Raw genomic sequence first — 13,097 nt, forward strand, 5'->3', positions numbered from 1 at the left:
GAGACGAGTACAAACCCCCTTCTGCCCTATGAATGTTGTTGTGCTGTGAGTGAATAACCCTTAGTGCTGTAAGTAGGTCCTTTACACTGCTGTTAGATTACATAAACAGTGACAAATTATACTTGACCAATATAATGGCCAAATTGACATTAAAAAAATTGAACAACACAGATCAGGTGACAGGGAATCTGTGGTGATGCGAATGTTCAGTGGTCCCTTGTGTGTGTCCTTGTGTGCTGCAAGATTACCCTGATTTCTCACGATTTCTTGTTGGGCTTTATATGAACCTGTGCACTAGCTGGACCCCAGCTGCCTCGAACAGTGCTCTTTGGCATCTTTTTCAGATGTTGTGGTTGTACCACCTACCACATAAATGAGAGCTAGTTTTCTACAGAGAAATGGCACAATACCTTTTATTCCTACTGGGACTAGTGATTTATCTGCAGGGAAGCAGTCATTCTGCTACAATAAATTCTGCAAGAGCGAAATAAGAAAAGATAATAAAGATAAAAAAAAAGATAATAAAAAATGCTTTTATAAGTACATCAGCAATAAAAGGAGAGCCAAGGAGGATCTCCATCCTTTGCTGGATGTGGGGGGGAACACTGTCACTGAGGACAAGGAAAAGGCTGAGGTACTTAACGCCTTCTTTGCCTCTGTGTTTGGTTGGTTTAGTGTGGACTTGGTAGTGTAGGTTAATGGTTGGACTGGATGATCTTAAAGGTCTTTTCCAACCTAAACGATTCTATGATTCTATGAAATACTAACATATGAAGGATTGGTGCGGTGTTATGGTAACCTCTGGAGATAAAATTAAGCATGCCTAATGCCCCGAGTTCGAAGCTTTTAAAAAATACATAGAGCAGACTGCACTACATAACGACATCTTTGTTTGCAAACCACGAGTAAATTTGGAATGCAAGAGCATGAAATATGGCACTATAAAACAAAATTGCCAAATCCCCTTACCCAAGGGAGGGGAAGACTGAGCGCTGCTGTTAAAAAGAAGAGAGAAAAGTGCAGTGTCATGTACGGCATCTACTCTACTGGCCTATCAAAAAGAACCTCCACTCCAGCTAAAAATCGTCCTCTCAGGATCCGCTTCCCCTGTGCTTCCAGCGCCGGTACGGGATAAGCCTGTGGACGTGACGGTAGGGCAGCGTGCTCCTGCCCGGGGTGAGCATCGCGGCGGGAAGCCGGCACTGCTCCCAGGGAGGCAGCGGGCCTGGGCAGGCAGCACGAACCGAGAGCGGCCGCCTTATCTCTGCGCGGGTGCCTCGCTGCCCCCCTCTGCGGCCTCGAGGCCTCTTCCCGGGCAGCGCTGGCGGCTCCGGGACGGGCCCGGGGAGCGCAGGACGCTCGCCCGTCCGCGCCTGCTGCCGCAGAGCTCTGCGGGGGGCGGCGCAGCTGCGGGGCCGGGACAGCGGAAGCGCCGTCCCGGGGCCCCTCCCGGCGCCCGCCCGCGCGGGGGCGGCCGCTTCCGCCGGCGAAAGGCGGGGGGCCGGCGCGTGGGGTGACGTCAGCGGGGCCGGGCCGGGCTGACGTCACGTGGCGTCACTGCGCGGCGCAGTGCGGGGCCGGGCCGGGCCGGGCGCCGCTGGAGGTGAGGCCGGCGGGCGGGGAGGGGCGGCGGAGCGGCGGCCGTGGGTGCGCGCTGGCGGCCCGGGGCGAGCGGGGGGCCTGGGGCGGCTCCTTCCCGGCTGACACGAGCGTTCGGGAGGCGGCGGCCCGCGCGACGGGTCAGGGTCAGGGTCAGGGTCGGCCTTTCCCTGCAGCGCTGACGCCTGCGGTGTGTTCGGAGCCGCAGAAAAATCGGGACCAGATTCTGCTGAAGAAGGAACAAGTCGCTTTCGGCCTAGCGGTGCCCAGCAGCAATGGCCATGGCCCGTCCCTTCCCATTGTGCAGGTGGCAGAGCCAGCATCGCCAAGGCCCTGCAGAGTGAGGTGCACGGTTGTTGGCATAACAAACACCCAGGGCCAAAAATCGCAAATAACCGTTGGCAGCGAAAGCTAACGGCAAGATAATTGTTTTCCGTGCTGAAGAAGTTTCCTGCTTTGAAGCTGTCGTGATCAGCAGCTAGATTCAGCTGAGGACAGGCTTAAGTCCTTTGAAGATGTCCTCTGGTGAACGATTCGTAAGTTGAGGAAAATGAGCGATGAGGAGTATGGGCTCAGCTCAGTTTTACGCTGACTTCCTGCTGGATTGGTGACACGCTGTCAGTAGTAGCCTTTCGATCCAAGTAATTGCAGATCACCCCATGTATTTTTGAGCCATGTAGAGGAGCTCCTTCCTTCTGTCACTAAAATGTTGCCCCTTACACCTCACGATACAATCTCTTTGCACCGCACAGTACAGAGCAGGAAGATAATGGAGGGTCTAGCGTGAAATATAACTAATAGATGAACACAGGGAGATCAATGCCCTGCGTGCAAATGGCAAGGTGTATCGGTGGTGGAGTGCTGGCGCAGCTGTATTGTCATGTTTCTGTGAAAGAGTTGTTAACGTGTCCCTTGTGAATCTGACTGGGCTTTTGTTATGTCTTTTTTCTAGTATCTCTCTTGTAATTTTTAACAAATTCTCATCGTGAGGGAATTATTTTGACCTGAAGGCTGATAAAGGTACTCCTGCAAAGTAAGTACTCTGCTTATGAAAGACACGGGTTATAAGAAGTTTTCAGTAATTTATGAAAACAGCGTCAAGGGGAACGCAGGTGTGGGCATCTTCACGATGCCTCCACATGCTTCTCCTTTTGGTCTGCCTAGGGGATTTTGTGTCTAATGAGCTTGCCCAACAAAATGCAGCTTACTATTGGTGCCTTGTGAGATGGGGGTTGTCAAGGCATGTAGTTACAATTATAAATTGCTTGTTCTTCTCTCTTATGTGGTTTGCCTCTCGGTCTGAAGAGGAGCAGTCTTGAGGAGACTTGTGCTACAACGTTAGCAATACTAAAGTAGATGTCTTCTGTCTCCCACCCTTCCTCCCCTGCCTCAGGCCCCAAGTTACCCCAGCTGCAGTCTTCTGTGAGGTGCTTGGCGTTCAGTTTTGCATTGTGCAACATCTCTCTTTGGACGCTTGCGTGGAGCTGGGGTTCGTTCTATGTAGGGCATCGTCCCACCATGCTTAACAACTGTTGTGTCAGCCTGATGGTAAATGTGCATTTATGGAGTTCCGCCTTTGATAATAGTTGGGGATATGCAGCAAAGAATAGCGTTGTGTAGACTAAGGGCTCCAGGAAGAAAGACTGGTCCGTGAAATGTGCAGAATGTCCGTGTAATGTAGCAGAAAACAGGAGGTTTGTGGGAGTTCTGTAGAGCCAAAGTAGCAGAACAGCTGGGAGTCCTTTCCCTGGGGGAACTGTAAACAAAAAAGTTTTACTCGCTAGTGTGCAGCTGTGAGGGTTTTCCCAAAGAGGTGTGGCGTGATGTGGAGCCATCCTTGTGCAGCAGCAGCCTTTGGTCCATGGGCAAGAAAGTATAAGGAAAAGGTCAGACTTCACTCATAAGCGGTTTCCATTTCTGGCAACAAGAGGCAAGAAATCAAATGTGGTTTGTTAATTCAGCAGATCTGTCGGCATCTATCCTGAGATGCTATTTTGGAACCCATTTGGCCGTTTTACCCACCACGGTATGTGCGCTTTGGCTACAGGAGTGACTCTGATGAGACCCTCAGAGGCTGTTCAGCACTTGAATGCTATTGATCTTAGAGAGAGGAGTAGCAGTGTTGAGGGTGGCTGGTGGGGCATGTATCTTCCTCTCAGGAATTAGTTTGAAACTTCAATTCCCGCATGGAAAAATCATACCGACTTCTGGTTCCAAGCATATTTGTTGCCAGCTGACCTTATCCAGGTGTTCAGCTTGTATAGTCTGAACTTCAAAACCACATTCTTTGGATGCTCTGGTAAAGTCTTATGGAAATAGAACCAGCAAGAAGCAGACAATTGGACCCTGTCCTTGCAACAGAGTGTTCCTGCTGATTTTGGGAATGTAAATAGGAAGAAAACCAAACTCAAGTCACTGTGAAAAAAGTTTTGCATTAAGTCTTGGTCTCAGCACAGGCAGCAGGAATGGTAGGATCAGTACCGAAAGGTGATTACGCATTGCGGCAGGGGTCTGGATCTGCAGCCAAGCCGCAGCTTTGCTTTATTGTAAACTTAGAGTGAGGTCATGATTCATCTTAATTTAGCTGGAGTGAATTGTAGATAAATGTAAACCCATTGCTGTTATGGGAACTCCTGGGAAGCGTGACACGTCTGGCTGCTACTTGTTTTAAATATTTCAATCTTAATCCCCAGTGGTGGTAGGCAATGCCTAGGTAACCAAGATAGGATCTTTGGTGTCTCATTTGTGCAAAGATGGAGGAGACGTGCCCATAAAACATATATGCCTTGTGTCAAGAGATGGAGAGAAAAGGTTGTAGCTTATATGAAGGCGGTACTCGGTATGTGAAATGTTGAGAAATGGCTTGAACTTCAGTAAATGAAATTAAGCAAAGTTTTTCTTACTCAACCATTTTATTCTGAGCTATTTTTCTTCCAGACGCCTACCCGTGATGATTCCACCATCTGCAACAAATCCTGTCAGCGATGCTGCACTCCTGCCAAGCGTGGCTTCTCAGGAAATCTGGAGGTCGCAAGTTCCAGGCTATTCTGGATTGGTCACACGGCACATAAGTCATCGGGCCAACAACTTCAAGAGACATCCGAAAAGGAGAAAACACATCCGCCCTTCGCCGCCGCCACCGCCAAATACTCCATGTCCTATTGATTTGATTGACTTTGGGGATCTCCAGCCTCAGAGGTCTTTCCTGGAACTCCTGTTTAATGGGTGCATTCTCTTTGGGCTGGAGTTCAGCTATGCCATGGAAACAGCCTATGTTACCCCTGTGCTGCTTCAGATGGGGCTTCCAGACCAACTGTATGGAATGGTGTGGTTCATCAGCCCTATATTGGGTAACTTCTCTTTACTCTATTTCTTCCCCCTTTTTTTTTCCGCTACGCACGGGTTATATGTTTTTGTTTTCTCTACCTCAGCTGTTCACAAGTATGATCTGTGTGCTCTCGAGGTTAAGAAGTACTTGCCATAATTTTAGAAAACCGGATGGAGAATAATTCTTGCCATGTCTTGCCTGAAATGGGCCCGGTGTGATCAAAAATCTGTTCTTTTAGTGGCTTCTCAGCCTCTTGAGAACCTTGTGCGAGGGTAAGCTTTGGTTACTCTGTTCCTGTATTTAAAAACTAGCAAAAGAAGATCAGTGTATCTGTTTATGTCCTTATAAAAAAAAACCATACAGAGACAGTTCCCGAGGGGGCATGAAAAAAGCAGAGTGGGATTGCCCTCTCCTGTTTAACTTTCTGAAACAAACGGGGTGTTCCAATGATGAAAGATCGTCGACTGCTACTGTTACGGGAATTGGATTACTTGCCTTAGCACCGAGGCAGGGCTGGGAACTTATCCATTATTATGGGAAGAACTGCAGGATGGGCTATCATCACTTGGAAATTTTGGTCTGTCTGTTCTTGTACTTGCGGGACGTACTTCAGAAGAAGAGAGTAGATAGGCCCCTACTCACAGGCTGGCCCGGTGTAATCCAGGCACCTTTCCAACTCACGTGTTTGCTTCCTGCTATCTTCCAGGCTAATTCTGCAGGGGATCTCCCATCTAAGGTGGGATAAACGAAGTAGCTTGTAAGGAACAGAGTCCTTTAGAATGTAAAACTGTTGTACTCTTACTCTTCACCTGATGTCAAACTCTGCTGTGTTAACGATGCAGAGTAAACTGCCATGACAGCGAGCAGCGGCACATTGCGTTATTCAGTCCCCAACCTGGGGAATGCCAGGAAGTAGACTGTGCGTGCACCTGGGTGACTGGTACCGACTGGGGATATTGCTATGCCGTGGTGTCCTGCCTTTAACTGCCTTTTAAGCTACCTATTTTAAACTCCCCCATGAAACAGACTTGTAGAAATACGCTACTTATCGGCGATTCCTTTTTTCTAGGGTTCTTGCTACAGCCTTTGCTGGGGGCCTGGAGCGACAGATGCACATCAAGATTCGGGAGGAGAAGACCTTTCATTCTGGTCTTAGCAGTAGGTGCGTCTTTTAGAAACGATGTGCGTGACACTTGTAAACTAGAAACGTTGCGCATCTCTTTTCGGTGACATCCCCTGTGGCACTAGGCTAAACAAAATGCCTCTGAAGTGTTGGGTATCGTGGGTCTGAAGAAGGCGGTGAGTGGTGGTGAGGTGATGCTTTGGCAGCCGGAGATCCACACATAAAAGCTTCTCTTGTCAGAGTCTGAAGAGATGATGTTTGGAGGGTCGAGAATGTTCTTCTTTGGCCAAAACCAATTCCAGACATTTGTAAGCTTGAACAGTGGAAAAGGGTTATGTATATCCTATAAGCCATGCTCATTCCCCAGACTGTGGTGATCTGAATAAGAGCAATAGCGCTTGCCACAAGGCTGTGCAGGTAGTATAATGCTTTTAGAGCACAGAGCGATGCAGGTTTTTTGCTTAAAAGCAGCTGATTGATTGATGGATTTTGATTTGGTTTTATTTCCAGGAGCATTGCTTGGGCTCTCACTTATGCTGAATGGCAAAGATATAGGGAGTGCCTTGTCTGACACTGCGAATAACCACAAATGGGGGATCATTCTTACGGTCTGTGGCGTTGTCCTCATGGACTTTAGCGCAGATTCAGCAGACAATCCCAGTCATGCCTACATGATGGACGTATGCAGCCCAGTGGATCAAGACAGGGGCCTCAACATCCACGCTTTGTTAGCAGGTATGCTTTCTTGGTGCTTCCTGGGTGATGCGAACCCTAAGTAAACAAGGACTGCTGCGAGAAAGCAGAGTGTAAATCACTGGTCTTTTCCTGTATAAGCATAGTAACCAAATACCTGGAGAGGTAGCGCCAATTAACTTTGAAAACAAACTTCTGCTTGCCGCAAAAGGCTTTTGTAACTACCAAAAGTCAAACAAGACACAGTCCTGGGTTGTTCATCTGAAAGTCCCTCACATCATTTATAACACCTACGGAAACAAAGTTATCCCTCAAGGAAGGAGGTTCAGCTTTCCGCAGGTGTGGAAAATGCCTTTTTTAGTCGCTCTGTTGGAGGGGAAGGCATATACTGGGCTCTATGATCCCTCATTGCTGTCATCTTCAATTGCTGTACTGCCCTAGTCTAGTTTTCCTTTCCATCAGGAGACCCTTTCACGCTCTTGAATGTGTTCATAAGAAAGAAAGGATAGCATCGTAAGGCTTTCACCATGTGAATGGATTGAGAGAGGTATCCGGTGCCCTCAGAACTTGCTGTTCATCGGTAGTAATGCAGTGACAGTTTTGTATGCTGTCAGCCCGTTGCTGAGTAATGAGCTTGCTACGCTTCTGCTGTCAGCCCGTTGCTGAGTAATGAGCTTGCTACGCTTCTGAAGGGATTCGGTCTGTCTCGGATGCGGTTAGATCTGCGTTCCTCTAACTGAGTGAGGAAAATGGATTTTCACTTGCTTTCAGGAAAACAGTCTTAGCTGACTGATTGCAGAGCCTTGCCACGAGGCTGGTGGACACTTCTGTTTTACGGACTGAAATAGCTGAAGGTAAAGTGGTTTGTTTTTGGCAAAGAACGAACTACCATTTTTAATTATTTGTATCATCACTTTTACAGCACCGACCTTCTCCTTCTTTCTGTGCCGTGTTTGTACATCCAGACTGCCCTTGTGGCGCAGATAACTGTTTATTACTGTATTTGAATTGAAAAGGGGTTGAGTCGTAAAACAGAAGTAACACGTTGGATTCTACTCATGAATTGTTAGGCAAATGGTGCTGTGCTGTTACTGACTTCCAGGATTGGCTAGGGAAGATAATCTCGGCTCTGTTTTTCCACCAGGTCTTGGAGGTGGCTTTGGTTATGTTGTTGGAGGAATACACTGGGATAAAACCAGTTTTGGAAAAGCTGTGGGAGGGCAACTTCGCGTCATCTATGTCTTCACCTCAGTTATACTGACTATCGCTACTGTGCTGACTCTAATTAGCATTCCAGAAAGACCCTTAAGGTCCTTTAGCAGGAAGAAAAAGGTGATGAAGAGTCCCAGCCTTCCTCTCCCTCCTTCTCCACCTCTCTTCTTTGAGGAGGGTGCAAATGAAAACTTTGCTTCTCATAACTCGGCTCACTTATATGCAAGTTTTACAAGTCCTGTTTCCCCTCTCAGCCCACTCACGCCCAAATACGGCAGTTTTGTCAGCAGAGACAATTCCTTGACAGGAATTAATGAGTTTGCGTCATCATTTGGGACGTCAAATATCGACAGTGTGCTTATAGACTGTTTTACAGGTGGGCACAGTAGTTCCTTAGGACTTCCAGCTAGCCTGCCCAGGCAGCCTGTCAGTGTCAGCTTTCCTCGGGTGCCTGATGGCTGTTACCGAGGAGAAAACGGAGTTCTGGAGCAAGGGGAGAGCAGCGTAACGCCGGGGCCTGACAGTGAGGCGCTAAGGGTGGGCTCACTGGATGCGATAAAGCCACGGTCATCGGGGATCCTGAAAAGACCTCAGACCTTGGCCATTCCAGATATCGTAACGGGACACTGTCCAGAAAATAGCAGAAGAAGAAACGTAACTTTCAGCCAACAGGTAAGGAGAGAAAATCAATGATATGACCAAGTAAACCGGAGCATTCGTTTAATCTCTTCATATAGTCTTAAATGTGCGGTGCGCAAATTCATCATTAAAGACCGCTCGTGACAGTTTGCTCATAAAAGTCATTATGGAACAGCGTACCTGCTATGACTTTATGGGTAAAATATAAAGGATGTGAATTATGACGGGCAGTCTGTCAACTGCCTCTGTTGAGATGGTAGAAATGGGAGCGTTCCGCTCTCACCGGGCCGTGTGTGAAAGTTAGGTTGGTATTTTTAGCCCTGCTTCACCGCCCAGGGAGCTACCACGTGAGAGCAGAAAAAGACACATTTTTATTGAGCCTGTATCTTCCCTTTCCACAGAAATATCCGCAAGATAGGGCCAGGGATAGGATTCTCCCATGAGCTTCTCCTTATGGCAGTCATTACATCTGGTTCCATCAGGGAGGTGAGGTTTCCCTTACCCAGGGATAAGACTCTGACCTCACCTCCCGCTGTTGGTGATAACTTGGAATGTCTGAGACCTGTGTATGCTGGCCCATTTTTTTATGATCCGGGATGAGGTAAACTGTCCTCTGTTGTTTTTTGGTTTGGTTTTTTTTGGGGGAGGGGGTGGGGTGGGTTTTTTGTTTTGTTGGTTTGTTCTGGTTTTTGTTTGTTGCTGTTGCTGTACTTTGACCCAGTTTGTGAGAGCAGACTTCGTTAGGGCCAGGGTTTTACATACTGTGCACATAAAGATTGAGCATCAAGGTCAGCAAGCAACGAGAATTTGTTTCAGTTGAAACCGGCCTCTTCTTCCTCAACGTCTCTAAAACTTCAGGAACCAAAGTCACCTGAATGTGGGTACAGCTCCTATTAAATGCAATGGAATTTATGCCTTCCCTATGCTAGCATCTGGACGTGGTTGCCAGATACCCTAGAGAAGTGAAAAGTACTGTTTTGAGTATATGGAAAGCTGCAGCGCAGTGCTGCCATTTAACACTTGTTCCAAGGATGAACTCACAGCTTAGCTAAATACACTGTTCATCATCTCCAAGTCAACATACTGCAGCAGCAGAGTTTAACTTCCAGGTGATTAGATAGATGTGTAATATTGCATAGGTTTGCTCAAAGGATGTTTGGGTTTTTCTTGCTGTGTTTCTTGACCTGGGAGTTCTTATGGTGCAGGTTGCTAATATCTTGCTGAATGGTGTTAAGTATGAGAGCGAGCTGAACGGATCAGGCGAGACCTCTGAGCAACCACTCTCCATGAAACTTCTTTGTTCGACCATCTGGCAGATGCCCAAGGCTCTTCGTAACCTCTGCATCAACCACTTCCTAGGTATTCAGAAAGTGCCATCTTGCTTTCACCATGAAGTAGTCTACCCCGGGTGAATGTTTTAAAATATTTTTGTCTATTGCTGCAATTGCTGCTAACTAGAGAGGACATGAGTTGTTCCATATACGCTCACCAATAAGGTACTTTCTGGTATTTAGTTTCTTAGAACACTGAGAAAGGAGGGGAAAAAAAAACCCAAAACAACAAACCAGTAAAGCCTACATTCCTAGAAAGGGAATAACAACCACCTAAATCAGCGCATCCCTTAAATGGAATGTTTACACCAGGATGAGAAACTATTGACCTTTCTGTTTGTTTGTTTGGTTTTGTTTTTTTAATGCTCTGAAACTGACATTACGGAGCAGAAAGGTGAGACTAGTTGTATTTCCCTACTTACACCTGAGACTGGCATCCACTTTCCTCCCTTTGACAGCCTGTGTGTAGGAGTCCCAGAACAGGCCGTGAGGAGGTGTGGAACACGACACTGCAGGAGTGCCCGTAACCAGTGCTCTTACCAGTGCATGACTGATGGTTAGGAAGGGCTTGCAAGCAATCCAGTTTACACAAAATTGGACAGAAGGTAACGGGTAGTTAATACTCATTGGCTGCGAAAGGAATTAGGAGATTGCCCGCCTCAGTGGCCCTGACGTCAGTTTGTGAGTAGGAGTTTTTTACTGTGTCGGAGGCACTCTAGAGGCTGCAACCGTGACGTAAGAAGCACTCCTTCCATTTCTGTGTGGGAGGACAACAGCAACCTGAAACGACTATGTGATGAGCCACTCTGTGAAAGCGAGCGTTGTGTCGTGTCAAAACCTGAAGGCAGCTCAGACTGCTGTAATCTATTTTTCTCTCTCGCTAAGCCGGTATTCTGCGGCCTGCAGTCAGCCCCTAGGATTCCACTTCGGAATTCAAAAGATAAATCTTGGTCTTTAAAATCCTGAATGTCTTTGACAAACATTGTAGCATAATGCACGGGGAACAGCAGTCTTGGATAAATGTGGCTGAACATTATGTAATACTCGTGTTGCACAACCTGTCTTCAGTTGTGATTTGTAATATAGCTAATAGCATCCATGTAAGCTTACAAGGGGAAACAGATACTCTGCAAACCTAAGAGGTTACCTCTGGCTTCTTTCAGGATGGCTTTCGTTTGAGGGGATGTTACTCTTCTATACCGACTTCATGGGAGAAGTAGTGTTTCAAGGGAATCCGAAAGCGCCTCACAACTCAGATGAGTATCAGAAGTACAACGCTGGGGTCACCATGGGCTGCTGGGGAATGTGCATCTATGCATTCAGTGCTGCTTTCTATTCAGGTACTTGGTAGAGCCTTCTTAGTCACTGCGGTGAGAAAGATGCACCCGCTCCTTAAGCGGCGTTTCTGTAACAAGTAGTCCAACATTTATGTTGCATATAGCCTACCACATGGCACAAGTGCTGAAGCAGAGTGTTTTCACCATATTATCTCTGCTAGTTAGCTTGGCCTGCACTAACAGCAGGTGAGGTCAGCATTCCAGTAAAAACACATCTCTGTTAGTATATAGTTCCTTTCACAAGTGGCATTTTCAATGCACGTTGAATCTAGAAATACACGCAGCCACCACAGCCACAGTTCTGGCACAGCAGCACTCGGCACCCGTGTGCCCCCGGCAGAGCGCCCCGGTGTCACGCACCACCCCAGCACTTTGTCGTGGGTGTCGTGTGTCTGCCTCGCCTGCCCCCCGCCAGCAGTTCCATTTACCCCTCCAGGACAGGGGGCACTGCCGGGCTTTGGCTCTGCTGCGCCCTCCACACAGGTAGGGCAGCAAGGCTGCGTCATGGCAGTGGGATTTGGAAGGGCTCCTTGGCGCACACGTGCGAGCCACTGTTTACTCAGAGGCGTAACGGTTGCCGCTGAGATGTGGCTGCCTAATGGCTGGGCTGCGGGGCCCAAGGGTGCACCCCTTGGGTCCACTGACTGGCTAGCGGCGGGGAGGGCTGTGGTTCACCCTGAATGCCATGCCGTTGCCTTGCAGCCGCACTGGAGAAGCTGGAGGAGCGGTTCAGCACACGGACGCTGTACTTTGTGGCGTATTTGGCCTTCGGGCTGGGCACAGGGCTGGCCACGCTCTCCAGAAACATCTATGTGGTGCTGTCACTGTGTGCTACCTACGGCATCCTCTTCGCCACGCTCTGCACGCTGCCCTACTCCCTGCTCTGCGACTACTACCAGAGCCGCGAGGTGAGCCCTGGGCCAGGGAGGGGAGGGGGGCTCCTGCCGCGCCCCCTTACGCTATGTCCCCCGCAGTTCCTAGGCTCACAGGCGGAGGGCACGCGGCGCGGGATGGGCGTTGACATCTCCCTGCTGAGCTGCCAGTACTTCCTGGCGCAGATCCTCGTGGCCCTGGCCATGGGGCCGCTGACGGCGGCTGTGGGCAGCGCCAGCGGTGCCATGTACTTCGCCAGCCTGGTGTCCTTCCTGGGCTGTCTCTTCTCCTCCCTCTGTGTCACCTACGAGTCGCCACCCACTGAGGAGATGCCGCCCGCCGAGGAGCAGCGCCCGCTCTTGCCCCGCGCGCGGAACGAATAAACGGGAGACGTCGCCACAGCCTCCGCTGCCTCATTGCGTCACCCTCGTCCTCCCCATCGCGGTGCGGTGGGCTCGTGTGCCCCCAGGATGGCAGCAGTGGGCATGGCAAATGGCAAGAAGGTCTGCGCTGGCTTCGCCCAGCTTTCCCCTGCCTGCGGGAGGGCAAGGGGCGAGTTGGCAGCGCCTGGCACCGCGCATCCTTCCCCCGAGGCGGCAAAGGTCCGTCTGTGCCCCTGGGCCCACAGCAACAGGAAGCGGTGGTGTCAGCCTGGGGCCATTCCCTCCAGCTGCCCCGCGGTGCCGTCATTACCGGGGGGACAAGCGGCATTGTCTGGCCTGAGGCAGGGGACCCCCAAGTCTGGTGCCCGGGCAGGGCGACCACGATCTCTCGGGCAGCAGCGAGCTGCGGGGCTGCACGTGCCGCTGCGGGCACCACCACTGCGGGAGCACTGAGGCCCTGGTGCTCTGCCAGCCTCGTGGGCGGAAGGTGCCATCTCACGGCCAGGCAGAGTGGCCCGGTCCTCAGTCGCCGAGGGCAGCGGTGACTCCCGTGAGGCCTTGTGGAGCGGCGGGGCCAAC

At 49.7% G+C, this 13,097-nt stretch overlaps 1 protein-coding gene across 1 annotated transcript; it reads left to right on the forward strand.

Annotated features, from left to right (window-relative positions):
- Positions 1-1,757: 1,757 nt before the first annotated feature.
- Positions 1,758-12,518, forward strand: SLC45A1 (solute carrier family 45 member 1). The gene is made up of 10 exons (XM_075721446.1): positions 1,758-2,135; positions 2,552-2,632; positions 4,537-4,949; positions 5,997-6,089; positions 6,561-6,785; positions 7,888-8,627; positions 9,800-9,953; positions 11,089-11,265; positions 11,965-12,170; positions 12,237-12,518. The coding sequence occupies exons 3-10, from the start codon at positions 4,550-4,552 to the stop codon at positions 12,516-12,518; spliced, it is 2,277 nt and encodes a 758-aa protein (XP_075577561.1). The 5' UTR covers positions 1,758-2,135; positions 2,552-2,632; positions 4,537-4,549.
- Positions 12,519-13,097: the final 579 nt, after the last annotated feature.

Source organism: Pelecanus crispus, chromosome 15 (assembly GCF_030463565.1).
Source record: "Pelecanus crispus isolate bPelCri1 chromosome 15, bPelCri1.pri, whole genome shotgun sequence".
NCBI classification, from domain to species: Eukaryota; Metazoa; Chordata; class Aves; order Pelecaniformes; family Pelecanidae; genus Pelecanus; species Pelecanus crispus.

Coding starts and splice junctions, on each gene's coding strand:
- SLC45A1 (XM_075721446.1), top strand. CDS start 4,550: ATGATTCCACCATCTGCAACAAATCCTGTCAGCGATGCTGCACTCCTG. Junction 4,950..5,996: donor GTTCATCAGCCCTATATTGG/GTAACTTCTCTT, acceptor CCTTTTTTCTAG/GGTTCTTGCTACAGCCTTTG. Junction 12,171..12,236: donor ACTACTACCAGAGCCGCGAG/GTGAGCCCTGGG, acceptor TGTCCCCCGCAG/TTCCTAGGCTCACAGGCGGA.